The sequence below is a fragment of the Carica papaya genome, chromosome 3 (genome assembly GCF_054855325.1).
Source record: "Carica papaya isolate Zhongbai chromosome 3, ASM5485532v1, whole genome shotgun sequence".
NCBI classification, from domain to species: domain Eukaryota; kingdom Viridiplantae; phylum Streptophyta; class Magnoliopsida; order Brassicales; family Caricaceae; genus Carica; species Carica papaya.
The window spans coordinates 437,915-464,636 of record NC_142311.1 but is presented as its reverse complement, the minus strand read 5'-3'; the positions used below and the strand labels follow the sequence as shown (position 1 = coordinate 464,636).

Genomic DNA, 26,722 nt, shown 5'->3' with positions numbered 1-26,722 from the left:
CTTGAAAACCATCAAAGAGCCATGTTTCCAAAAGGGCCAAAACCCACAGGAACAGCAGCCATTAACGCACCACCTTCCTCGAACCAAAACGAACATTCAGATTGTCTGACCCTTTTATTTTTTTCGACTATTCTCGACCGTTCGATCAACCGGCGATGGCTGACGTGGGAGAGAAGGAGAGGAAGATCCTCGTAGCCGTCGATGACAGCGAGGAGAGCACGTACGCCCTCTCGTGGTGCCTCCACAACATAATTTGTCAAGATTCCAAGGATACCCTTATACTCGTCTACGCCAAACCGCCAAAAACAGTGCACGCAGCTCTTGACGGGACAGGTAGGAGACAGTATCGTCCTGGCCGGAATAGCATTTTTTTGGGGAGGGAGGTTTTCTGAATGGTATTTTGGTAAATTTTTCAGGGTATATGTTTTCTGCGGACATAATGGCGTCCACGGACGTGTATGTCAATGGGTTGGCAGCTTGGGTTATAGAGAAGTCCACGAAGATCTGCAGGGAGGAATTTCAGGACGTGAGTAATAACGCCATTTTGCTAGGGTTTTTTTTTTTTTTTTTTTTTTGTTATTTGGTTTAGGGACCAGTTTGACGTTTGGTTTTATTGTGCTTTGTGGGTTAGGTTGAGGTGGAGTCGATAGTACAGACGGGTGATCCGAGGGACGTGATTTGCGAGGTGGCAGAGAAGCTGCATGCCGACGTGCTGGTCATGGGGAGTCGCGGGTACGGTTTGATCAAAAGGTGGGCTATATTTTCGTACTTGACTGATTGATTGTTTTATCACCGTTGAAGTTGATGACGACTCTGTTGGGCATGAACAAGTTTTTCTATAATAACCTCTGTGTTCTTTCCATGGCAGAGCTTGGCTGGGGAGTGTGAGCAACCACTGTGCACAGACCGTGAAGTGCCCAGTTTTGATTGTGAAGAAACCTAAATTCAGTAACGGCAACAGATGATGGAAGACAACAATTTTACCGTTCCCATCTTTGATTTTCTTCTTTTGAAGTGTGTATTGTCAGTGTGTATGTAGGGTCAATATCTTCTTGAATTCTTGTTATTCTGGCATCGGCCAAATATGAATGTGTATGATAAAATTATGACGAGAGGATAACTTTCTTGCACTTGTCAGCTGTATTTCTCAAAAAAAAAAAAAAAAAAAAAGCCCTGTTCATAATCTGGCTCTCCTGTCAACCGCCATTACAAATTAAAGCAACTCAGCTTTATTCGGTACTCGTAAATAAAGTATCACATATGGTACATCTAAATGTTTATGATACCAGGATCAACTTCATTTGAATAAAGAGGAATTTATGAGCTAACGAAATCATTCTATAGAAGCTTTATCCTTACTAAGCAACCTGGACTGACCTCTGGTGTTTAATTTATGTTAGAGTCATCTCTTTTGATGTTGTCAGAGCCAGACTCATTCTCAGCCTGAAAAAAACAAACAATATTTTCAGAGGAGAAATGTTGGGAAAATTTCCTTCTGACTGCATCCACTAAAATTGGTAAAAAGCATTCACACGAAACAGCTACTTGGACAAACTTGTCTCCTGCATGTAAAGTTTAAGAATTCCTCCTATTTCCACTTCCTTGGCCAACTATAATTGGTCAGAACAGATGTGTGAAAGAGAAGTATAAGACTAAAAAGGTCGGTGTAAGTATATTTCTTCTAAGCGAGTACACAAATAAACTCTAGCTCAAGCAAATCGTGCATGTTAGTACAGCTTACCAATACAAATGCGTCTTCAGATGTCTCAGAAACTCGTTCCGAAATATCTGGAAATCTTTCAGGTAGAGTGAACAATGGTTCATCATTTGCAAGACCTTGATAAGCCAATCCTAAGGTGTATCCAAGAGCTCGCGCAACAGGAACTGCCACCGCATTCCCAATCTGAATATACCTAACATAAGATCACAAAAATAATCAAATAAAAAAACCGCTTATCAGCTTTATGAAAAACATTGGTAGCAACCATAAAAGCTTGGTTCCTAAGGGAAAAGGCAAGGCAGGAAAATTGAGTATTTATTCTTCAAAAATATATTGTTACGGAAATTAACCCAGAAAAAGAAGGCTAAACTTTCAACACAATCCCAATTTACAGTTTATAATTTTAATTTGATCAGTTTATTTGTTTACATTAATGTCATCTAAAATATCACTTCTATTACATGCCAACATCACTTTGTAGATGTAAGAACGAGGTCATTTTTTGTAATCTCCTACTTTTCTTCTGCAATCATCAACGATTATCACCAACTTCAGTTCCTAGTTACTCTACAATTCGTCTGCTTTAGCTTCCTCTATGATTAACACAATAGGAGATAATGATAATAAATGATTTTGGACATATTAGGGCCTTTCTCAAAATTTTATTTACTATACAGGCTATTTTGTATGTAATCTAACCTTTATTTGTCTAAATAGAGACGTGTATAAATAGGAGTTGCATAAGATAGGAGTTTTCTGCGAGTGCAATAACTCTATTCAGTAATATCTACCGCCCTCCAAACAAACGGTAATAAATAGAAGTTGTATCCATAGCATCAGAGACGGGTTAATTTTCCGGAGGTTGAATAATTTCTTTCTTCACATCAGTGAGCAGCTCTTTTTTTTTTTTTTTTTTTTTTCTTTTCCCTCTGATTCAACGGCCTTCTGTATCTCTTTCTTTTCTCCTCTGCTTCGCCGCGGCATACCATCATTCAGAAACGTCTGTTAACGTATTTATCTCTCCTTTCTTCCCCAACTTCCAAACTGTATTCCTGGTTTGGAGAATCGAATGGATCATAAGGAACCCGATCCATTACCCAGACCCTTCCCCATAAAGACCGGGAAGTCCTACCACCTAATGGATGGCCCCGCGCTCTCTTTGTCCCAATCGACGAAGCTCGAAATCCGCTTCTTCTACGTCCGAATTGCGCCCTGCGTGATCGGGAGTGTACCGGATTATCTCACTCTCTGCCACCCGTGTCGCGCAACCGGAATGTCGCTCGAGATCAATGGCTCCCTCGTACACGCATCAGATGCCGCTTCCATCGTCCTCCGCCGTGAACGCCTCGACCGAGAGTCGTCTGAGGTCACCTATGTCTGCACGGACGCCATGCGCGTAACCGGGGGTTTCGAATTCGAGGTCTACGGGAACAATGACCTGCTCCTGTGCGGTAGCCTGGAGAGGATGGAAGGCACGTGGAGCAACCGGAGCGTAGGCGATGAGAAAACCGGGTGGGATATGGACTGCTATATGGCCGTAGGGAACGGTTCCGGTTCAGGTTCAGGTTCTGGGTCGGCGTTTTTCCAGCCGAAGCTCGGTATTTCGTCAACGTCCATAGAGGTTTATATCGCTGGATGTTGTGGGGGTGTGCCGGTTATTCTGACCAAGACGATTCAGTTGAGCCCCAGGAAGAAAAGCTCGAGGCTTGCGACGTTGGACGCCATTCCAGAGGACAGGGAGGTCGGAAACGATCACAAGGGTGGTGGTGGTGCTAATAGGTTGGTTCGAAACAGAAAATTTCAGTTTATGGAAACAGAAGTTGATTACGAATCAGGTGGGAAAATTGGAAACAGTTATCTCTCTGAAGACGCATATACAGAGGAAGATGGGGAGCTCCCATGGTTTAATTCTGGTGTTAGATTTGGAGTTGGGGTTGGCCTTGGAATATGCATTGGGTTTGGAATTGGGGTTGGATTGCTCATGCGATCGTATCAAGCAACTACACGGAACTTTAGGAGGAGGCTTTTCTGAAAATGGATCTTCCGAAAATTTTTGATATTCAGGTAGGGGATATAGGATATATTTGAGAATTTTGATAGAAGTATGAAAAAGTGCTGAAGCAAGTATATATGAATTGACTTGCACTGATTTTGGTAGTTAGTGCGGATTTGCACAGCATTCCTTGTTGAATTGTTAAAACAACATCACAAGAATAATCTGAAGGATAAATATAAATGATTAAATACCTCTCTTTTATCGGCCCACAAAATTTATAATAGTCAGGAAAACCTTGAAGCCTTGCGTTCTCACGGATAGACAGAACACGGTCTTGTTCAGGGTGTAAAATTGCCTGCAAAAAGAGTAATTATCTCTTGTCCATGTGCGTAATCCACGAATACAATTTCCCAGTTCCAAATACAAACAGAAAAAACCTCACCTGATTGTGTGGCTCTGCTCTTGTAACAACCGTTGGTACAGTTTCATCCCACCACAGTCGTGCAAAAGGCCTACATTGTTTATGAGATGAAGATATTGGAAACCAAATTATCAAGAAACAATATTAAAATCTAAATGCAATTTTAGACTCAGAGTCACCAAATAATAAGTTGACCAAACACCTCTTCAGTCTTAGATTATAATGCAAAAAAAGAGAAGACAACTTACTTCGAGGATGATCCGTTTATAAATGACATGGCATAATCAGGAACCTGTAAACAGAAGTGGTGAAAATGAATTAAAGAAAAAGAACGCGAATAATTGAAGTAAAACTAACACACGAACACATATGACAGGAAATTACACAAGGAGACAATTACCAAAGGTTTCCCGGAATCCAAGTAAACCCTCTCCACGTTAGGATCCCATTCAACTCTGTTATCAGGACGAACATGCACACCTGGCAAATCTCTAAAATTTGCTCCCTATGCCAAAAAAAGAAAATGGAAACTAACAAACTAAAACAAAGAAGAGCTTATAACTTCAATGCAGTAATAAGTATTACAAGCTTCTTTTTTTTGTTAATATGAGAACGGAAAGTAGGGTACCTTTCTCTTGGGAATCCGACACACCCGTTGATAGTCGTCATTGTTCAAGTTTAGTGGGATATGATCGTACAGCAAATTTTCTTTAGATTTTACATTTGGTAAAGAACCTAAAATTTATTGGAGAAATAAGGGAAATAAGAATTAAACTTTGCATCATATGGTTCCATGACTAGAAAAAAAAAAAAACTCGATAGATCATAACCACTCACCATCTTTCCTCATCCTTATGAACTGTTGGAATGCCGTTTCGGGTGCTTTATTATATGGCATTTCATCCGTTGCTTCATCATTCCCCACCTGGAGTCAAAAAGGAAATGAAGTCAAATACTAAGAAAACTAGGTAAAATAATACATTAAGTACTGGAAAGTAACAGAAGTAACAAAAGTTTCTACAACGTACTGGTGGAAGATCAGAAAGTGCATCCGCAAGTAAAAGTTTTTTCTCTAGCTTGACTGTGTGACCTTCATCATAAGCTACAGTGTTACTCTGCAACCATCGCATATAATATTAATATAATCCATCTTGTAAGCTGGATTAGAAAAGATAAAAGCTTCGCACCTCAAATTCTAAAGGAATAACACCTCTGACAACAACATCATGTGTCGGAAGGGGGTACTGGGGCAACTTCTGCAAGACATGAATCTTTAGTTGGCGCAATAGCCAACAAAGTGATGGCATTAAAAGTAATAATTTTAATAATAACCTCGGTTGGGCGGGCACCCCACAAGAAGAAACGCATACGAAATTGAGGAAGCCCATATGCGCCGGCTGCCATCATTCCCATCCGAGTTTGATAATTTAGCTCGAGTAAGCGAGCTAACGCATAGCGTCCAAGGTATCCATCAGCAAACTTTAAAATGTCAACTACATTCTCCATCAGAACATATTTTGGCTTAAGAAACTCTACAATATCCATGTAAACAAGAAGTTGTTTATTTTTCTCATCATCTAAAGGGTTATCTCTATTCCTAAATCGGTTGAAGCCACTAATGCCTTGGCATGGAGGGCCTCCACAAATTACGTCTGCATCTCCCTGAACAAATGGAGTATACAAAAGTCTAAGAAATTAGTTCATCTTAAGTTAAAAATAAAGACTATTAGAAGATAAAAGATCTATTCTAATTACACTGGGTAAAAAGAAAAAGAAAGATTTATTGAAAATAATTAAAATCTTGAGCACTTGTTTAGAACAGATAAAATGATCAAGGGTCTAAGATAATTGTGCTTGCTTTAGTTCTATAAGTCTTAAGTTGTTAATTATTTAATTAAAAGAAAAAACTCATTGTTTTCAATTCAATAAATTTTGAAGTTAACAAGAATGAGATTAAGGTGCCCTTTACTTTTCAGAATAAAGGTTATTTTAGTAAGCCTAAAATACCTAAAACAAAAGCATAAATGTAGGTTATGCCTCAACAAGGTTTTTTCAAAACTAATACAAATACAAGTTCTACTAGCAATCAGTGGACAAGTAGGATAGTGTTTGCAAGTAGTGAAGGATACCAAAGGTGAAGAAGTCCGACTTTGACCAGTTGTGAGCACCACAATTATGGATTCGGTGTTCCTCTCTTGGAGACTAGTTCATAATATTCTGAACAGAAATGCATAAAGAATTTTATTTTAATTTTTTAAGTTTTTTTAGATTCTCTTTAAGCTTGGTTTATTAGCTCATGATGCTAAGACTTACTTATTTGGATTTTTTTTGTTTATTCCTAAAGCTTGTAATCATATTACAAAGGTCTTTGTTAGTGAAGCTTTATAAGGGTTCAATGATGTTATTCCATCAAAAGAAGCTCATGATTTCTCAATCCATCTACTTTTCATTTCTTATGATGGATGTCAACCTATTTAAGGAATAATAGTATGCCCCTCTTTTCTCAGAAAACAAATACTGTATTTTTAAGAATTTATAAGCTTATTTTAACTAAAAGATAAATTAAGCTAAATACAATACCGATAAATTAACTAATATAGAATGAATGTGCATACCGGCAAAGGGAGCATCTTTGAATTGAATCCTTTCACCACAAACTCTTTGACCCTTTCCTCACAATTTCTACATAGCAATTTAAAGATGACTTTAGATCTCTTGGGATGTACGTGTGTATATAGAAGTGTAACGAGAGAACTGATTGCTCACCCAAGTCCCTCAATTGGCTCCCAAGTGTCCTCATCAGGGCCATAATTTTTCCAACTGACCTGAAAAACAAACATTTTTTGCAAAAAAAAAAAGATATTAACATTTAAAACCATGGTACATTAATAAAATCAAATAACGAAACAAAGAACAAGCAAAAATCTAATTAAATTCACTCGGTTAAAGTACAGTAAATCCAAAATGTCATAAATTTACTACGAAATCAAAAAATTACATAAAAAAAGGGAAACCGGGCACGTACTCAACCATACTCCGGATAAACCGAAAATCACTGTCCTGCTTTAATAGTATGTGTTCATGCATGCATACATACCGTAACAGGAGGCAGACAAGAAATCTAAGAGCGAAAAGGAAATAACCAGATTACATCAATCGTTAAATACAGCAAAACTTCCATAATTTTGCACTTCAAAACTTCGAAGGAAAAGAGGATTGCACCCCAACTCTTAGTATCACTCAGGAATTAACATCTGTTCCAACAGGCTCTGGCTTTGCATATTCTATGTCAAGGTAGACTTACCTTCTCTATGTAATTTGATTAATGAATACAATATAAAAGGAATGAAATTATTCTAACAATGCAGACGTTGAACCTCATCTAAATTGTTCAAATTCATTTTTAGGTGCGACCAGTGTAGTACCTAACCAAATGAAAAGAAACATAGTCGTGTACCGTTTAAATAGAATTAGCAAAAGGTTCCAGCAAAATTTCGACTACTAACAGAACATTTATGTCAGAAAATAAAAAATTAAATTTCAACCCGGGTGCTTAGGTTTCCAATACCTTGAAATGCAATCCACGTTTTCCTTTTTCTTTATGATCTCCACGCTTCTCTTTCCCATTAGGATCACCATAACATATTGCAAGAATCTTCTCAACTTCGAATACTTCCGAATCATCTTCACCATCACTTTCATCAGAACTCTCGTTTTCACCATCTTCCTCTTCTTTAGAATGAAAAAAACTGGGAGGTGGTTGTCGTGAATCTTTAGCTTTAATCAAATTGAAACTGATGCACAACTTTTCCCACTCCTTTAGCAGAGATAAAAAGTCTTCAGCAGTTTCATTCCTTACCTAATTTGGAAATAGATTCTCTCTCTGTTATTGTTCATATACGAACAATGAACGACATAGGAAACTGCAACAAAATTTTACCTCTGTTTCTGGATGATTTAATTTGAGACTCTCGCAAGCATATTTATTTAGATCGACCGCCCATTTCTGTGAAAATAGTATCATTTCGCTACTTTATCATAAGGCACTAAAAGCTTGGGAAATACTATGCACCATAGATGAAGCTGAAAGTTTACCGTAACAAGATTTAAACCGGATAAAGTCGCACCAAGACATAACCCAGTTGACATTGCACCACAACCAGAATATAAATCCAGCAGGGTGACATCTCGTTTTGAGAGTTGTTGAACTTCAGAGACCTCTTCATTGTCAGATTTCACAGTAGGTAAACCATGTTCGTCACCGGCGCTTGAAATTGTCGATGATGCCTTACTGCCGGTCGTCCTAGATTCTGCAAGTTCGAGGATTATAAGAAACCAAAAAATAACTTCAATTTCCATGAATGAAAAACGAACTTCACAAAAATAAAGAACAATTATAATAATAACCTGTTGGAAAAGGAACAAATGTGGAGTATGGCAATAAATACTTCATATTCGAGTAATAATCACAAACTGGAAGTCCTGCACTTTTTGTTTCCGAGTCCACCTGAGAAACAAGTACCAACATTTAAAAAATGACTATCACAAAACCACAAAGAAAGAGATGAAATGAAAAGCTTGAGAATCCACAAAATTACATTTAAAGGAACTATTGCAATCTTCAGTTTCTTGACAAGGCATTCTAAGGGATTGTCGTCCCGAATCTCTGAAAAGAAGACACGGTTCTTGTCTATAAGATGTCCAAGCTTTTGAATGACCTAGAAAAGAAGAAACAAATAAGATAATGTATTTTCTGAAAAAGAAAACAGAGATAGAACTTGTACTTTATAAATATTCCAAGTGCTTTATCAAAGAATACTAACGGTATCTCTGGCTCTATAAAACCACTGAGCAGTGAAATATGAAGTCCCATCAACGGCTTCAAACATTTCAACAATCTTACAAATAAAACAATCATCTCCATCTCCAGCCTAGGAAATGTTGAAGAAAACAAAAAAAAAAATATGAGATATTTGTCTTGATCATTCGCATGTTAGAGATATATAACAAATGAAAATGGTACAAGTTAGTTTTCAACTTTGCCAAGATTAAGTACAAAAAAAAAAAAACTAGTGCCACAATTTCACCATTCAAGCTATAAAATATCTATCTGATATAATCATAAACTAAAATAAACCCACCTGCACATGAGCATCATCATAAAGATTATATTTGATAGTATCTACTTCTGCACAAGTGTAATGGCACCGAGCTTGAATGATCTCATCTTCATCATCCCTAAAATTCCAGAAGGGGGACTGTCAAACAAAAGCTGTGAAGACATTATTTTTTTCATACACGTTGCATAATAAATCAAATTATGCGAACTTACTCCTTTAAACTTCTTGAACCAGCTTTTCGTTTTGGCTTCTGCAAAATGATTGGTAAAAGATTAAGATTCCATTTTTCTAAATGCTAAGATATGCAGCCATAATTACACTTTTAACTTTATTTTCTGAACTTGTGCACGAATTAGTCAGCTTTCCTCAACAGATAGAGGTAGAACAAAAAGATAAAGCTAGCAATTTTTAGGTTCCACTTCTTGCAATTGGGTGCAAATAAACGTCTAGGTTGCAGAAAGCGTGTAACAGATGCCTGATTTATTCACATGTTTAGATTAGAAGTTAAGCCCTTTGTCCTATTTAGAACATTCCGACCCAAAGTCTTAGTGGTTCCTGAAATTGAAATTTGAATAAACGAATTAAAACCGACTAAACAGAAAAGGCCGACAGATATATGATGTCTTTCGGACTCCTTTTGTTGGCGTCCGAGTTATGTTCTAATTCCCTAACGAAATAGCTTATCAACTTAATTTTCTAAACCCACTGCACCTCCAAAGCAGAAAGATAACATAAAATAAGAGATTGAAACCAAACGGATTTTTCTCTCCTATTACCAGGCGCCAAACATGCACATACCCAGAATCATATATCAAAATCACAGTCGAGCATCATCAACCATCTCTAAATCACTTGCATTTTGTTTCATTGATTTATAAATGAAATTAAGAACATAATGCACGTGTAAGTGTGACCCGTTACCTCTCCTTGGTACCTATGAAGCCACCGTCGCTTCGCCTCCTCGTCAGGCACTGGCTCTCCAATAAATCGAGCATCCCCTCCATCTTCATCCCCCTTTCTCTCGGGATTAGCTCTCCCTGCTCCTTTGTTTTCGTCGCCATGATTTTCCTCCTCCTCCTCCTCCTCCTCCGCGCTAATCTTCTGCTTCTTCGAAGCCACTTCTTTTCCCCCGGCTTTGGTCTCCAAGGCAGTAGCGGAACTAGTTTCAGATTCTGACCCCGCCAATCCCATTCCTGACGCGGTTGGACTCCCGTATTCCTCCGAAAGCACCTGCTCATCTTCTTCTCCGTTAGATCTAGCCTTTTTCTCCGAAGCAGCTCCATCCGCTCCTCCCTCCCTTCCGACAACCTTCCGCTTCTTTTGAGATTCTTTCTTACCCTTCAAATTGCTCCTAGAACATGATATCAAGGGCGTGTTGACTTGGGTCTCGGCGAAACGGGCTTCCGCTCCTGCCGCAGCCCGCGGTTTCTCGCTTCTCCTCGGCTTCTTTGAGGGAGCCGTCGAAGAATCAGCTGCCGATCTTGATCGGGAAGCGCTCCCCCGAGTTGTCGGCATGGTTTTTGGTTAGTCGACGAAGGGATGCGGAGAAGCCGAGCTTGGAGAGGAGATGAGGCGACGGAAGCGATAGCGAAGTGGCGCGTGAAAGATTGAAAAGAGAGGGAGAGCGAGGACTCTGTAAGTAGGGTCGAGAATAAATTTTCCCGGGTTGGCGGGAAAATAAAATTACGGGATGTAAGATTTGTTTGAATGTTTTACTGTTTCTCTTTTATTATTGAACGTCGTGGGCCTTTCAAGCCCGGGCCCACACCTTTCAAATTTATTATTATTATTATTATTATTTTTTTAATATCTGACAGAAGTTTGGTGTGTTGCAGAATGTTTACCGCCGGTGTCAAGGTATTTGTATTGAATTTGTTTCGTTCAAAAATTTTCTATGTACTTGTTTTTTTTTTTTTTACTATGAGTTTCGAAGAAATTTTTTTTGATTAGAATGTATGTAAATAATTTAGTACGGCGGCATTCTCTCGGTTTAACATATTTCTATGTAATTTTTTTTTAAAGTTTAATAGCGTCGTTGTGTGTAGTAACACACATAAAATATTATCAGGTTGTAAATTACAGAGAGGGTTTTATGGGTTGTGAAAGAAAATTAAAAAATGAAGTTTGCTTTTTATTGTGCCGTGAAGAATCTACATTCCATCATCCCAGAGTAAAAGTACTTGTGTAAGAGGTTACAAGGAAGATTCTAACTACGGTAAGACATATATTAGTCTCGAGGCAATTGAAATATTGTTTGTTGGTTTTTATTTGGGACAAGCTCGTGAGAGAATCAGAGCCCAAGCTGTAGTCTGGAGTCAGATTGACCTGGAACATACGAGTTTATTTTGTCCAGCCCATTAACATATGTATCATTAATAAAACCGTGTCAGCGCTCGCGGAGCGCAGAAAAATATCTCCCTTCCAAGAGCTTCAATCAATTAGTGTTGTACGAGAGAGTGAAGAGAACAGTGTAGAAAAAAACACAGGAAAAATAGAAGACTCAAATGATCCGACTATTTCATAAAAACTTTAGACACAAACAAGTCTCTTTTATCTAAAGGGGGCGCTTAAAATGAGAGAGATATAAAGCAACTAGCATGCGCGCTTAGCTTTGCAGCCTTCAAAAGTTTTTTTCTCATCTAAGAAATCCTACAATTAAGATATTAGAAAAAAAGAAAGGATGGAAAAATTTAGGAGCTGTCAGACATCCAAAGCTTTGTCCCCAATGAATTGCAGCACACTCGATCTACAGCTCATCCTGAAAAGGAAAAAAAAAAAAAAAAGGCCACAAGAAATTGATGATGAGCAAACAGAAATATTCTCAACTTTGTGTTAGTATGATTACTAAGTTAAAAAAGGGCATCTACATGTCCTGTGCTCTCTTCGGTTTCCTCGGATTTAGAGTCGCTGTCGGATTTAGAGTCGCTGTCGGACTCGTGGCCATCTTCCTCAGCCTCCTCTTCTTCTTCGGCCTGGAATGCATAAAAATTAGAACAAGCAGCCGAGAATAGAAACTAGCAGATCGTGAGGAAAACATAGACATTAAGCTTACATCAGAGTCAACTGGATCATCCTTGGACTCCTGGTAGAAGAACAAAGCATAAGAATCAGTGAAGTGGCAGAAAATAAAATCAACAAATTTCTCAAACAAGGCTATGCACCCAAGTAAAACACGAGCTTTTCATATGACAAACAAAAAGAAAGAGCAGCTCTCATTGCCCAATTAAGATTTATCTGAGCCAGTATAAATTATCTCATAAAATAGATCAAGATTCAAGCCAGCCGTATCAAAAAATTTCTCCCCAAAGAAAAATACATATAAAGGAATTTAGCAAGGCGATTTTACCTCTTCCTCCCTCTTCTTCTCTGCCTCTTCAAATGCTGCCTTCTCAGCCTGCACACAAAATGTTCTCAATTAAAGATAAATGAATAGCCTGTCCTTTTGAAAATCACTTTCTAGAAAGGAATAAGCAAAACATACATCCTTGTTCTTGCCCCATGTTTCCTCAGCAAGCTTCTTGGCATACTCAGGGTCGTTGGTGAGCAAGACATTGTCAAACAATGTCCCAGATTTCACCTGATACATTATGCATGTTGCTTATAAAAAATTCAGGGAAGTAGTACATTAATTAACTGAGCATAACAATAGTAAGGGAAAAGTGTTACCTGCCACAATTCAATACCAACATACTTCAAGTTGGGGAAAACATAAAGATCAGGGTCATCCTTGAAATCTATGCCATTAAAAAATTTTGTGCAATGCATTAGCACACTAGCATGAAAAGAGAAAATTTCAAGTAAAAGTCAAATAACATGTATACAAGAGAAAAAGAAATTACCTGGGTTGTCAATCATAGGAGCCTTCCATTTGCCCTTGTAGTTGGGGTTCTTAATTTTCTGTGGAAAGAGAGAAGACTGTAAGGCAAAAGAAACCAAGAAATCTTAATTGTGGGACATAATATTTAGTTTAAGTGAGAACTTCAAGCAAACCTTTGGCGTCCATGGACCCTTGTACTCAGGATTCGGGATTGTTGGGGCTGTCCATTCACCATCTTCCTCATCATCCCAATCCTCAGGCTAGAATAAAAGACAATAGTGAGAAGTCGATATTCTCTTGATAAGCCACTATGTTCTGAATGGCATAGAGTAAATGCATACCTTCTTGGCATCAGGATCTGGGATCTCCTTTGGAATGTCATCATAACCCTGCAACAGATAAAGCAAACACAACCAGTTGTGTATTTCAAAACACTAAACAAAAAGCTTTCGCTGAAGAACAGTTGACTTTGAAAACTTGAGGATTTTTACCTCTGGTTTTTTATCTTCAGGGTCAGGAATGTATTCCTTGTCATCCCAATCGTCAGGCTGCCACACATAAATTAGATTATTATCAACAAATAAAACTGGAAGAAACACTGTTTCGACAGAAACTATTAGTATTCTAAAAATTTCATACCTTCTTGGCCTCAGGATCTTTGATTTTCTTTGGGGGGAGCAGATCCCAATCAGAGTACAAACTACCAGTTTGTTTCTCAACATTATCAACGAGGATGCTGTATGTAGCATCTGGACGAAGGATGAATGTATAAACATGAGTTAGCTGATCAGTTTCACATGGAACCTCCTTCTTGATCAAGTGATTGGTCCCATTGTAGGTGAGAATAGCGTGTACTTTCTTGGTACTGTAGCCACAGATATCAGGTCCAAACATAATGCTGCGGGAAACAATGTACAAACAGTCAGCAATTAAAAAAGGATGATAAATTGGGGTCTAGGATGTTATATCAACTAGCAGGAGATGGCAGCCTACCTATATGGAGTTTCCCCACCAAATTTCTTTTGGTCAACCTCACCACTTAGCAACTTCATGTAGCCACCACCGCAATCAAGCTTCTGCTCATGCTTGACAGAAAATTGGAAGACTAGAGTCTTATCTTTGTTGCTGACTTCAGGGAACTCAGCTGAAATAGCATAGAATCTGTAGTCTTCACTTGTCTGGATGCCTATATAGTAAGATTAGACATCATCAGATTAAAACCTATTAGATCAAATCCAGAATGGTAAAGACATTAGAATGGCTTAGAAAGGAACCTTTGTCATTAGGATCTCCATTCCATTTGCCAGATGTGTAGTTCCATTCCCCAGCAGTATTATCATCTTTCTTCCAGTCAGATTTAACCCAACGTTTCTCCCATCCGTCTTTAATTTCAAAAAAGTCAAAAACAAAAAGACCAAGGAGAAAAGAGAATTAAAAATAACTAAAGGATTTAGTTGTATCATTTATGATGTCAAGTATGAATATGCGAAATAAATAATTTTTTTTTTCTTTTTCACTCTTTTTCCTCTTCCAAATTTCTTCCATTACAGAGTACGATAACGTAATTTAGAAAAAAGTAGAATATTTGCCAAAAGGCTCATATTCTTCTAGTTCCTAAAAGGTCACCTTGACCACGCCAAGCAGCCATACAGAGAACTAGTCTCACGGAAACATTCACATTTCTAAATCACGAGATAAAGCAAACATACCTACCAAAAATTTCAGATCAATTCTTTTACATCTTAAACAAAAATATCTGCAAAGTTGCAAAAAATTTATTCTTACCAATTGAGACAACTTAATCACATTACACGACTTGTTCAACATGACATTGGTGCATTTCTTTAACCAAAGAGTTAGTATTTATTCAAAGTAATGCAAACATCGACGGCGCATCAATAAAAAAAGTTTTGCAATTGACTTATATCACCCGCTAACGCAACAGTGGTAGCATGAAAGCACAGATGCTTATACTGTTATTAAACCGACACTTCAACATTAAAATAGTGTATCAAAACGGAATCTACGCCTATGAAATTGCCCATGGGCTAGTGACTGTCATTTCCCTCAATAGGCACAGCATTTCCAAGATGATGATCCAGAAAAAATAGCACCTGGCGATTAATTCACGGATCTAACCGAACTAATCCCTCATATGCACATATTTACAGATTAAAACGAATCTAGCAATAGAAAATCACCAGATCGCACACAAAACTCACCAATTACCGGCACCTTACACCCAATTGAACATCAAAACGACACATACAACACAGCGATAAGCTCAATTTCGAAGAAAGTACCGAAATACGAAACCGATCTAGTTAGAGAGAAAATGAGAAACACATAAATCGTAGATATACACGTGTACATCCACTTAGTCAGACATGTACAGAGAGAGAATGAGGAGAGATACCGTCGAAGCGTTCCTCGAAGAACACCTCAGCAGATGCGACTGCGAGGACGGAAAGGAGGACAAGGGAGAGACATCTAGGGTTTAATTTCCCGGACGCCATTGTTAGAGGAAGAGAGAGAAGTGGAGCTATTTTGAGTGACTAGTGAGGGGCTTGTATATATAGTAGTCATCCCCGTTGAATATTATGCGAGTTTAAAAATGGATTTCTCTCCAGTTTAATTTTCCACGTAGACTAGTTCTGTTTATGTGTACCAATCAATGACTTCCACGTCAACAATTCCTCGTCATTGGAATGATGTGGCGGACTGCGATTGGGAGATACAGCGTTGGAGGACGCAGCAACGGCACGTGACACGCGGACGATATTTACGTGATTGTCCTGATGCGGACGGGATCGGAGGGTGATTCCTCAACTCGTGTGCGTTCCTTTTCGGAGGGTACCACGTGGCGCACAACGAATGGTCTGTTGCGATTGAAAGTGCTTGATTATGTCACGTGATTTTAAGAAAATTTCATTTATTTTATGGATTAGGATCGTGATTAACTAATTAATTGAGGTTTAAGCGTTGGATTAAACAAGAACAAATTTTATAGAAAGATCCACTCAAATAGGCCATAGGGGACATTAATGCAAAATAAAAGTTGTTTTTTAAATATGAAATAAGACTCAAATATACAAATATATATATATATATAAATATTAATTTATAAAAAAATTATAATAATTTCTAAAATTTGAAAAGTAATTCAGTAATTTCTGATAAAAGTAATTTTGGGCTGTATAAATATATATATATATGAAGGACTTGGATTTATTTGTGAATGATATAAAATCCATAGTGGGTGGCCGGCCCTTATTTATATACGTTTAGCAATTTTGGATGCTTAGATTGAAAGTCACTCTTCTACAACTTTTAAAAAATTGTTCTTCAAAAATATTTTATTTATAATAGCAAGGTAAAACCATATTGTATTTAACTAAAGTTTTTCAAGAATTTTGTATAATGTATATATAAATATATGTTTTTTTTTAAAGATAATGTGTGTTTTGATGCCTTAATATAACATCGGAAAGATGATTCTCAAATTGTATAAAAAAATTTAAATCATTCGTTTCGTTACTAAAAAGTTACGAAAGTATCAATTAAATGACTCATTAGTTAACACGTCAACAACTACGTCAAGAAACTTTACAAGTATAGTCGACTAATTATATGTATTATATGCCTTGTTAAATTTGTTTATGCCTCGCATAATGTTAAAACTGATGATCAACTGCGTAATATCGAATGCAGCAGCAGCAGCAAGAACTTACAAGAAACAAAGATTCGAGATGACAAACTTCTACATCAACGGCTAATTTATTCAATACTAAATGCTCTGTCATCGTTTCAGAACATACCAGATACCAGGAACAAGAAGAAAAAAAAAAAGCTTCACTAACACTAGTTGTCAATCCCTGAAACATTGTATACCCAGGTAGGGAATAGATTTCACTTAAAGCAATTTGAAGATCAACCCTCCATGAGCAGCGAAGAATGGAGCGAAAACCAGTGATTCCACTGCCATGAGCTTGATCAGGATGTTGAGCGAAGGACCGGAGGTATCCTTGAGGGGATCTCCAATGGTGTCGCCAATGACTGCAGCCTTGTGTGGGTCTGACCCCTTTGGACCTAAGGATTTGGCATGCTCGGAAGCACCAGCCTGCAGAGATCACGTTCGAAGTTGTCAGAGAAAACTATTAACACAAGAATTGCGAAAGAGATTTGGGGTTTGATCAAGCTAAAATATAATGTTCAATGTCTTTAAGTATTATTGGTCAAACAACTTTTACTCAGTTCAGTCACGGAGTCTCAAAAGTTCAAGTTACTAATATGCACCTACCTTCGTGGCGCTTCATCATTTACTTTTCTTGTCTGTTTGAGATGAGATATTACATATGCACCTACCTAGTGACTAATATAATAGGAGAGAAGAGAAAATTTTGCAGCCTGTCTTGATTTTACATGATTAAAAATCAATAAATAGGATCGTTCAATTTTATGTGTTGTTTACTTTTCTGCTTTAATCTGCTTGTTCAATTTCCACATTGTGAAAAAGAAAATATGATCAGAAATAACAGAAGAGAGGGAGAGAGGTTCTACCTCGATGTATTTCTTTGCATTATCCCATGCCCCTCCTGTGTTAGAAGCTGAGATGGCAACCTGATTAAACAAAATTAACAAGCGTTGTGATTCAATCAAATTACGTTTAAATGTTGATTAGGGAAAAAAAATAACAAAAAGATTGCGTAATGCAAACACGAAAAGTAAGAAAGAGGTTAACAATGCAGGAGAAATTATCAATGTAGAATAATTTCTTATGTAAGAAAAGTAGGCTGACAAGGAAAATACAAGGATGATTTTGCGACTATATACCTGTACGCCGGAAACTAGGGAACCAGCAAGGACACCAGCAAGTGTTTGGACTCCGAAGAATGTTCCAGCAATAAGTGGTGTAAGCATGACTAAAGCACCAGGTGGGATCATCTCCCTGAGTGAGGCATCAGTAGATATCTTGACACAGTTAGCATAATCTGGTTTCCCTCTCCCTTCAATTAGACCTGGAATAGTATTGAATTGGCGGCGAACCTCTTCAACCATCTTGAGAGCTGCACTTCCTACGCTCTTCATTGTCATAGCTGAAAACCAGTAAGGAAGCATTGCACCAACAATCAGTCCTATAAACACCTTTGGAGTCAACACATCAACTGCCTTGATTCCAGCTCTGCTCACGAATGCACCAAATAATGCAAGAGAAACGAGAGCAGCAGATCCAATTGCAAAACCCTGGGGGACAAACACATCAAAAACTAACAACAGGAGAAGGATTTGTGAGGAAAGATTAGACATATGGAAGAAACCTCACCTTGCCAATAGCTGCTGTAGTGTTCCCAGCGGCATCCAGGGCATCTGTTCTTTCGCGTATCTTGTGGCTCATCCCTGCCATTTCTGCAATGCCACCAGCATTGTCACTTATGGGACCATAAGCGTCAATTGCAAGGCCAGTGGCAATAGTACTGAGCATCCCAAGAGCAGCCACAGCAATTCCATACATAGCAGCCAGGCTAAAGCTCACATAAATTGCAAGGGCAATTGCGAATATGGGAATGATGACCGATTTGTATCCTAGAGCCAGTCCGAAAATGACATTCGTTGCAGCACCAGTTCTGCAAGAATCTGCTACATCCTGCACAGGGCTGTAAATTTGCACAAGAAGATAGCTTAGAAAATGAATGTAACGGAGAAAGTACAGATAAAAAAGCATATAGCATCCCAAATCTCCAGTTAAAAACATTACTGTTGGCCTACAATAGAGCTAAGCTCTTGTTTCTTATATACGAATTACAGCCAAGAAGAATATGACTCACCTATAAGCATTGCTAGTGTAATACTCAGTAATGTAGCCAATAACAAGTCCAGCCCACAAGCCAATTGCAACACAGAAGAAAAGGTGCCTGTAATAAAATGGGACAAGAAGAAATCAAAAAAGGAGAAGAAAAGATCTCCAGGGACAAGAAGGGTTTTGTAGGGTAGCTTACCAGTTCTTTACAACCTTGTCAGTCCCAAAATTGAAGAGTGTGAACTCTGATGGCAAGGCAATGAAGCTCACCAGAGCAATCCCAGCAGTCATTAGAACAGTTGAGATAAGGAGCTGTCTTTTCAGGGATGGTTCAATTGCTTTCACATCTTTGATCTCGAATAAATCAGTTGCAAAAAGCGTAGTTATGATACAAACCAAGATACCCACTGAGCTAATAATCAAAGGATAAGACATAGCTGTAAAGTCATGGCTAACACCAAAAGATGATATTGATGCAACAAAAAGTGCTGCACAGGATGATTCAGCATAGGACCCAAAAAGATCAGAACCCATCCCAGCAATGTCTCCTACATTGTCACCCACATTGTCAGCAATAACCTGCAAATTAACCACAAATTTACACTAAGCCTCATGCAATTAGGGTTATAAGCTACAAGTGACATACAAGACCCAGAGAACAAATCCAAGATTGCATAAGAATAAAATTCAGATAACACCAAAGTAACTATCTAAAAACAGTGGTAAGGGACTAGAAGAAATTACAGCTGGATTCCGAGGATCGTCTTCAGGGATATTTCTTTCTACTTTCCCAACAAGGTCAGCTCCAACATCGGCTGCCTTTGTATATATACCTCCTCCAACTCTTCCAAAGAGGGCCATTGAAGAACCTCCAAGACCATAACCAGTAATAGACTCATAAAGCCCCTCCCAGTCATCTCCATAATAGAGTTTAAATAAATTGATGGAGACATACAGCACCAAAAGACCATTAGCAGCAAGGAGAAAACCCATCACAGCACCCGAGCGAAAAGCTGTGATAAACGCCTTCCCAACTCCCTTCCTTGCCTCCAGAGTTGTTCTGGCATTGGCATAGGTTGCAATTTTCATTCCCAGAAAGCCTGAGAGGGTAGAAGTAAGAGCACCAAGCAAGAAAGCAATTGTGCTGAACAGGGCATTGGCCAGAGCTGGTTTACACATTTTTCCCTTGTTGTATGTGCATGGTTCACTCTTGGTGCTGAAGCCCTTAACCGAACCAAGGAAGAGAAAGATGATGACACCAAATATACCCATGAAGATAGTCAAGTACTTGTACTCAGTAAACAAGAAAGAGGTTGCTCCTGGGACCATGATGCAGATCAAAAGAAGATTAGATCAATATTAGCAAATATAGCTAATTACGGCAACCATTCAGGAGGCAGCAATACCTTCACAATTGAGAATTAACTACTAATCCTTATTACAATACTTGAAAAATAATTTAAAAAAAATAAAAGTTTCTTATATGAATCAAAATAGGAAGTGAAGTGGCCAGAGAACAAACTGCTTTAGCAGACAGACAGGAAATTCAAAGTTGTACTGATAAGACATGTGAGATCTCAGGATGTTGCTGTACAAGTTGAAAGAAATAGAAACATAAAAAAGCGACAAACAAAAACAGGCACATAATTGGAAACTCAGCAGATTAGAGGTGAAAGGAGAATTAATAAATTTCTTGTAAATGAAATAATAATTAAAATCTTTTGCAAAACCAAATTATATATGTAAATAAGAAAAACACAAACTACATATAATAGCCTGTTTATAAAATATAAAGAAGAAAACCCACACTTCTCATTTGTAAATTAAGACAAGAAAAGCTAAAAAAAAATTATCATACAGACCCAGTTGCCAGAATCAGATCAGAAGCTCAAAAACTCAATAACACAATCACTGTGAGACAGGGATCTCAATGCAAAGAACATGCTTGTGGAAATTAGACAGAGAAAAAGAAAAGAAACGAAAAGAAAAAAGAAAGAGAGCTGACCAACAGAAATTGCAGTTTGGATTTCAGCACACTTGATGGAAACCTCAAGACTATCATTTCCTTCTTCTTCATCTTCAATCAGCCTGTCACTGAAACCATTGTTGACACTATTGGAATCAACAGAGACCTTAACTCTTGACACCAAAAACCACTGAAGCAAAGCAAACCCAATACCCAACAATGCGGCAGCAGGTATCAGGATCTGCGTGAGTGCTTCACTCAACAAAGCCATTTCTTTTCCCTTTCTCTCAACACCACAAAATTCTAATTGGGTTTTCTGGGTTTGGTTTTTGGTTTTACCAAAATACAGTAGGGAAGAAAACCAGGTAGAAGGTATTGTAAGCACTGGTGCTTGTGACACTGCACAGCATGAGAGTTTATGATCAAAAAGACAAAAAGCTCATCTTGGAGAGTGTTCTTGCTTTTTCTGCATGTCGCTTGGATCAAGGTAAAACTGATTGGTTAGATTGACAGGTGGTGCAAAGCCTGTTTTCTTGCTTTAAAAACAACGGTTTTTAGCTTTTATCAGTTGGTTTGATCAGCAGGTTTTGAGAAAATGGAGGGTTTTCTGTGTCACCGTGCTTTAACCAATGTGCTATCTATTCTCTCAAAACAAGTTCATGGTATTGCTGTTTTGGTTTGTTGTCACTTTATGAATAAAGGTGGCTCTCAAGTCAATTATCATTCAACTAAGAATGGTACAGAGACGTTTCCACATTTAACTCTCCCCATCATCAGCAAAAAATATAAAAGCCAAATTTACTACAGCAATCAATAGAAATTATATGTTTTAATTAATTAGTAAAATAGTAAAACAAGTTGTGGGTTTTTACTTTTCCTTTTTCTGTGAATTCCCAAGTCTAATATAAATACATATTTTTGAGTGAATCAGGAAAATAACTTAGTTTTACTGTGCACAAGCTAAGCTAAAAAAACTAAGAAAACTAGTTAATTAACAATGAAAAAATTCCATCTCATTTATCGACTGTTCATTGTTGCTTTATTAATTACATTCACTGTCATCATAATCTTATTTGTCTTTTATTGATTATGAGAATTCTTCTATTTCCAGTACCAAGTACATAATACATAATAACATAAATCTTTAAGGAATTATTGTAATTTTTTTCTCCTGAAAACATGGCTGGTTGTAGTTTTCCTTTTAAAAGAATATTCTAGTTTATACACCATATATGCAATTGACAATTAAATGGGAACACATGCAAGTGCATATTAAAGTTAATTAAATTCCAATAATTTTCTTGTAGAAGCATCATCTCTCTTTAATTTATCACCCGGTCAATGATTATGATTCAAGCAATCTCACATGAAATGTAAATGATTCTATTAGTAAAGAAACCAAAATACTAATATCAAAATGAAAAATATAATTTATTTGCCATCTTTTATTTTCTTAACCTGAAAGTCTTATGCACCTTTTATTTTTGTTTCTTCTTTTTTCTCCCAAATCTTCTAAAAAGTGAATTCATGAGCCAAGAAAACTTGTAATTTCCCACCAATTTCCTGGCTTGTTAAACCAAAAAACTAAAAGAGTAATTCCAATGGAAGTTGGTGTGAATATGAAAATATTGCATGAGGGATTAGAATAAGGGGGTTTATTGTATGGAGGTATTTATAAATTATCTTTGGATATTTCTTTAACAAGTATCTTATAAGATAAGAAATTGAATATGACTTCTATTTATTTATGTTTTAAAGTACAGACCCATTATACCCAAAACCAGAAACTCAAAGTCTTTGTTGATTTTTCTTCTAGGGTGGTTGTTTTTTTTTTAAATAGTAAAATATAATGGCTGTAACGCCAAGCATGTTCTTTTTAATATTATAAGTAAAAACTACAGCCTTAATTAATTAATTTCACTAAAATTGATTATCATCATGGTTGCTTTTCAAAGTAAAGTACAAAGTCCACAAACAATCACAAATAATTAAGAAACGTCACCCAAAGATAAACCTACCACGCCATTAATCTTTTGGTTTTACACGCCAAACCAACTTATGTTAATTGACGAGTATATAATTTTCCCCGTTTGATTTATCTTTATCACACAATCTTTCTTATTCTTTTGCTTGATTGAAAACCCAATTATCTTCTAAATGAAAGAAGGCTAATCACCACAAAACCAAAGGATCTTGGCTAAAAACAGAGTAAAATCTGAATGAAATAAACCTACCCCAGAACTCTCAGCACAGGTTAAGCATTACTAGTAACCAGCACGTATCTTTCTACCCCTAACATTTGTCAGCATAGCAGGAAATATCAACAGGCTCTATCTTTCTACCGATTTAACAAAGCCAGCCGCAGAAAACAAAACAAGCAGCTAATAGCTTTCCACTTACCAGAAACCAGTCTTTACATTGTCCAAATAGTACAGCATCCAGATACAAGAGTTAAATAATATTGGTTAACAACACTTGTCCAATGTAGTGTTGTCTTGTGGCCCCAATTTCCCGTCCCCTGTTTTTTTTTTCCAGTTACCATACTGTCTTGAAGAGAGTTTTTGGCCGCATTGGATTGTTTTGGAGCATTGTCATTGTAAAATATGGCTCATTGTTTCTTACCTATTCCCAAGCATAAGCCTTTCTGACTTTTTCCCATCCTGGTCCAGCAACAGAGCCAGATACCTCGATTTGCTCTCTGTTCAATGTGTATATGAAGAAAATCTATGGTAACTTGAACAATGTTCAAGTTATTCGTCATTGCTTTTACCATTAAAACTTATTATTTAGGAAATTACTGATCAAAAAGTGGTGCAAGTTACAATGACGTTGGTAATGTAAAATTCACCATAAAATGATATATGAAGATTTGTGTTTTGTCCTCTATTGAAGATGCTAAGCTAATTTCGATAAAAAAAAAAAATTCAAACTGTTTAGACACACCTTATGAAGAAAAGACACAGACTTTGATCAAAAAATAAATCCTAGAGCAATTTATTTTTAGGATTTTCGGTGAGAAACTAATAACTCTTTCAACCAACATGCTTGGCCCAATTATCTGTTAAAAAGGAAAAATATTACTTTTAGATAACATTTTAGTTAAACGAGCAACTAAATTTTTCTTTTTTGATCATCTTACTAATGTTTTAACTTAAGGAGCCTAAAAACCAAGTGAATTGTTCAAACATTTTTTCACCTTGAAGCACTATGATCTTATAAGGTGTATTCAAACTAAAAGCCTCATAGGCTTAAAAGCACAACAAATAATTAAGCCAATCCAAACACCCCCACTATAAGATAATGTAAGGATTTTAAACAATTGATTCATGTCATGTGATATTAGTACAATACAATAAAAACAGCAAAAGCCATACCTTTTCATAGTCACAATCGCTCACCGGCCGAGTCTGTTTTACCAAATGAAGGCTTCTCCATCCTTGTTTCTGTTTTCTAGTGCCTTTTTTCCCTCTCTTTCTTCACATCATATTCACATCAAATGGATCATCCAGGATGCGGTCAGGCTGTCTGTCTGCTATCTATGATAGCCAGACATGTAAACCTCCATTAATATTGTTAGTAAAAATCTAATGGTTAAAGCAATTATTTACTGAAGATAGACAACAGTTTAACCAAGACAAAGGCTCAACATTTATTTCCTTTTTTTATGAAGATAAAAATACATAAAATTGAAGTGTGAGGGTGGGGGGAATTTGAGCTAAAAATGCCCCAGCATTTTACAGCCATAACATTCAACTTAAGCTCTTCTTTTTGCCGCATTATCTATACCTTCAGAATTGCTTCAGAAATGTAGATATGAAATCTTCCTACTATTATTCTCTCAATACCAATTGATGGGGCCATGTTGAATTTAGCATCCCTTCGAAAAGCTGAAGATAGATGAAGATGGGGTTAGAGATGGCTGAAATAGCAGAAGGCCATTTTACTTGAACCTCAGTCACCTTCCCTTCTGCGACAGAGATTCTGTTGGAATAAGCATTAATGCAAGTATGCTGAACTGTTTCAGCCGCTGCAGACGGCGAAGTTTAGGCCAGTGCAGAGAAGAGTTAGCAGCCCATATAGTTTCTGTTTAGCAATACTTTCATCAAAAGAGGTACATTGACCCCAGAAAAAGGAAAATAATCACTACCACACTTAGCTAGCACGCCTGGCTCGCCCAAACAGGCAGAGGGACTTGAATGACGATTGGGAGACCAGTAACAGGATGAGCAAACGACAAGCTCTCCGCATGAAGTTCATGACCATCAAATATTTTCCCCTTCCACTCATACACACCTTCATATTTTACATCTCCTCTAATAGGAATTCCAAGATACTGACAATGCAAACGGATTTGATGTGTTCTTCCACTCCGAGGAAAAGCTCTAACCAAAATCTCATCCTTCCTCGGATCAACATCTCTTGTAGCTTCTTCTTCAACTACTATAATATTTTCCTCATCTTTATTAAATTCAGATGGCTCCTTGAATCTCCCTTGTCCATTTACAGATAGTACTTCAAATGAAGTTTCCATGTCTCTAACCATGGATCCGCCTGGCAATGTCCGACCTACATCAGATTGGGCATATACACGCCATGCTCCAAACTTTGATCTACCATGACCTGATTTGATGGTGATCCTGCTCCATTTTGGAGCTGAACCAATGCACATAGCAATATATGATTTCCGGACCTCGTGATCAGAAAATGCCTTGACAAGTTTAGAAGCTACTTTGTGGGACTTGGTGATGAGCATGACACCACTGGTGTCGCGATCAAGTCGATTGGCAAGATGGAGCTCACGCTTGCTTATCTGGATCCCTGAAACTGGATCATACAGTGAAATTTTAGCACCTCAGAAAATAGTGCACCATTTAAGGCATTAGATACAAAGCATTTCAGTTCAATGTACTAGTCTGATCTAAGAATGCTAGCGTGAATCTAGTAAGGAAAAACCTGAAAGACTAGAAACTCTACTTATATATCACGAGCTTTCAGTTCTATATGCTAGGCAGATATAAGCATCCTACCCACAGTCATGTTAGTACAGAACAATTTTGGAAGACCAGAAACTTAGCTCCTCTTAATCATTTGCAGCTTAGTGTCTTTTTTTTCTCTGCATGCTGAAAACTAATAGGTTTCGTTCTATTCGTTTTTCTGCTATGTTTCAAGAAAGCAAATAATTAATTAATTTCTTTTTCTTCAAAAAGAAGGGGGCAAATAGTTCTATTCTATACCTAGTATTAGGCTCAGCTTAAACAGTTCAATACTTCAATTACCAGCCAAGCACATATATATAGCAAATGGCCGATCTTGAAAATTCAAAATATACCCACCAAATTAAAAGCGACATAAACATACAGAGACGAACCTTCACTAACTCGACCCAACTCAGCCGAGTCATCGAGAACGCCAGGAATGGCAGACAACACAGTCTCACAGTAGATTCCCTGAGGCTTGTTGACAGCAACGAGCCACTCGTCTTCGTACAACACATTGCATCGGGATAAAGTGAAGAGGCTTGATTTCGAAGTTGCAGTCAAGGCTCTTCTCAACTCAATGTCCCTTGAGATGAAGGGCAGAGGAGGGGAAACGGGTATTGGGTAATTTGGGGCAGGTATGGGGGCATTTTGGGAAGAAGATTTGCTTATGGGTTCAGATCGACTTGACATGGCGGTGGTGTACGAATAGAGGATTAAGGTTTTGGACTGATTGGTGATGTGTTTTAGGGAGAGGACGAAGAAGAAGAAGCGGGGACGGAGGTAAGGCGCAGAGAGTGGCATTGGCATTGAAAGTAACTTGTTTTTACTCTTTTTAAGTAACAACGTAAAAATATGAATATCGGGCCTCGCAATGTACTAAAACGGTGTCGTATGAAGAGCAATCAT

At 37.6% G+C, this 26,722-nt stretch overlaps 5 protein-coding genes and 1 pseudogene across 7 annotated transcripts; 2 read left to right on the top strand and 4 right to left on the bottom strand.

The window, feature by feature from the left end:
- The first annotated feature begins 10 nt into the window (after positions 1-10).
- LOC110815292 (universal stress protein A-like protein) lies at positions 11-1,130 on the top strand. Its single transcript, XM_022043010.2, has 4 exons — positions 11-333; positions 417-526; positions 632-750; positions 869-1,130. The coding sequence occupies exons 1-4, from the start codon at positions 156-158 to the stop codon at positions 963-965; spliced, it is 504 nt and encodes a 167-aa protein (XP_021898702.1). The 5' UTR covers positions 11-155; the 3' UTR covers positions 966-1,130.
- A 76-nt stretch (positions 1,131-1,206) lies between these two features.
- On the bottom strand, positions 1,207-10,912 carry LOC110815289 (DNA (cytosine-5)-methyltransferase CMT3). Its single transcript, XM_022043006.2, has 22 exons — positions 10,179-10,912; positions 9,470-9,507; positions 9,279-9,375; positions 8,961-9,068; positions 8,736-8,855; positions 8,545-8,644; positions 8,233-8,447; positions 8,078-8,143; positions 7,706-7,996; positions 6,904-6,962; positions 6,753-6,819; positions 5,470-5,799; positions 5,325-5,393; positions 5,166-5,252; positions 4,975-5,062; positions 4,766-4,872; positions 4,538-4,642; positions 4,386-4,429; positions 4,159-4,228; positions 3,968-4,071; positions 1,742-1,913; positions 1,207-1,443 (listed from the first exon to the last, which is right to left on the bottom strand). The coding sequence occupies exons 1-22, from the start codon at positions 10,770-10,772 to the stop codon at positions 1,387-1,389; spliced, it is 2,988 nt and encodes a 995-aa protein (XP_021898698.1). The 5' UTR covers positions 10,773-10,912; the 3' UTR covers positions 1,207-1,386.
- Positions 2,639-3,869, top strand: LOC110815291 (uncharacterized protein At1g01500 pseudogene; annotated as a pseudogene).
- An 837-nt stretch (positions 10,913-11,749) lies between the features above and the next one.
- On the bottom strand, positions 11,750-15,651 carry CRT1A (calreticulin 1a). Its single transcript, XM_022043008.2, has 14 exons — positions 15,491-15,651; positions 14,349-14,456; positions 14,068-14,260; positions 13,714-13,972; positions 13,566-13,622; positions 13,416-13,463; positions 13,248-13,334; positions 13,097-13,154; positions 12,924-12,991; positions 12,739-12,834; positions 12,604-12,651; positions 12,310-12,339; positions 12,125-12,229; positions 11,750-12,015 (listed from the first exon to the last, which is right to left on the bottom strand). The coding sequence occupies exons 1-14, from the start codon at positions 15,588-15,590 to the stop codon at positions 12,004-12,006; spliced, it is 1,269 nt and encodes a 422-aa protein (XP_021898700.2). The 5' UTR covers positions 15,591-15,651; the 3' UTR covers positions 11,750-12,003.
- A 1,181-nt stretch (positions 15,652-16,832) lies between these two features.
- LOC110815411 (pyrophosphate-energized vacuolar membrane proton pump 1-like) lies at positions 16,833-24,353 on the bottom strand. 2 transcript variants are annotated; one of them, XM_088214778.1, is made up of 9 exons: positions 24,212-24,353; positions 20,877-20,965; positions 19,616-20,190; positions 19,071-19,450; positions 18,900-18,986; positions 18,398-18,728; positions 17,908-18,318; positions 17,635-17,694; positions 16,833-17,194 (listed from the first exon to the last, which is right to left on the bottom strand). In XM_088214778.1, exons 1-9 carry the CDS (start codon positions 24,217-24,219, stop codon positions 16,988-16,990), a joined length of 2,148 nt encoding a protein of 715 aa, XP_088070904.1. In that variant the 5' UTR covers positions 24,220-24,353; the 3' UTR covers positions 16,833-16,987. The 2 variants fall into 2 exon arrangements, with proteins under 2 accessions (XP_088070904.1, XP_088070903.1); XM_088214777.1 differs by lacking the exon at positions 24,212-24,353 and having other exon boundaries at positions 20,877-23,056.
- Positions 23,202-26,623, bottom strand: LOC110815489 (Pseudouridine synthase family protein). 2 transcript variants are annotated; one of them, XR_015817513.1, is made up of 4 exons: positions 26,206-26,623; positions 24,624-25,661; positions 24,212-24,373; positions 23,202-23,535 (listed from the first exon to the last, which is right to left on the bottom strand). XR_015817513.1 is itself a non-coding variant. In XM_022043310.2 (2 exons), the coding sequence occupies exons 1-2, from the start codon at positions 26,621-26,623 to the stop codon at positions 24,994-24,996; spliced, it is 1,086 nt and encodes a 361-aa protein (XP_021899002.1). In that variant the 3' UTR covers positions 24,462-24,993. The 2 variants fall into 2 exon arrangements, 1 of the variants encoding a protein (XP_021899002.1); XM_022043310.2 differs by lacking the exons at positions 23,202-23,535; positions 24,212-24,373 and having other exon boundaries at positions 24,462-25,661.
- Between the last annotated feature and the right edge of the window lie 99 nt (positions 26,624-26,722).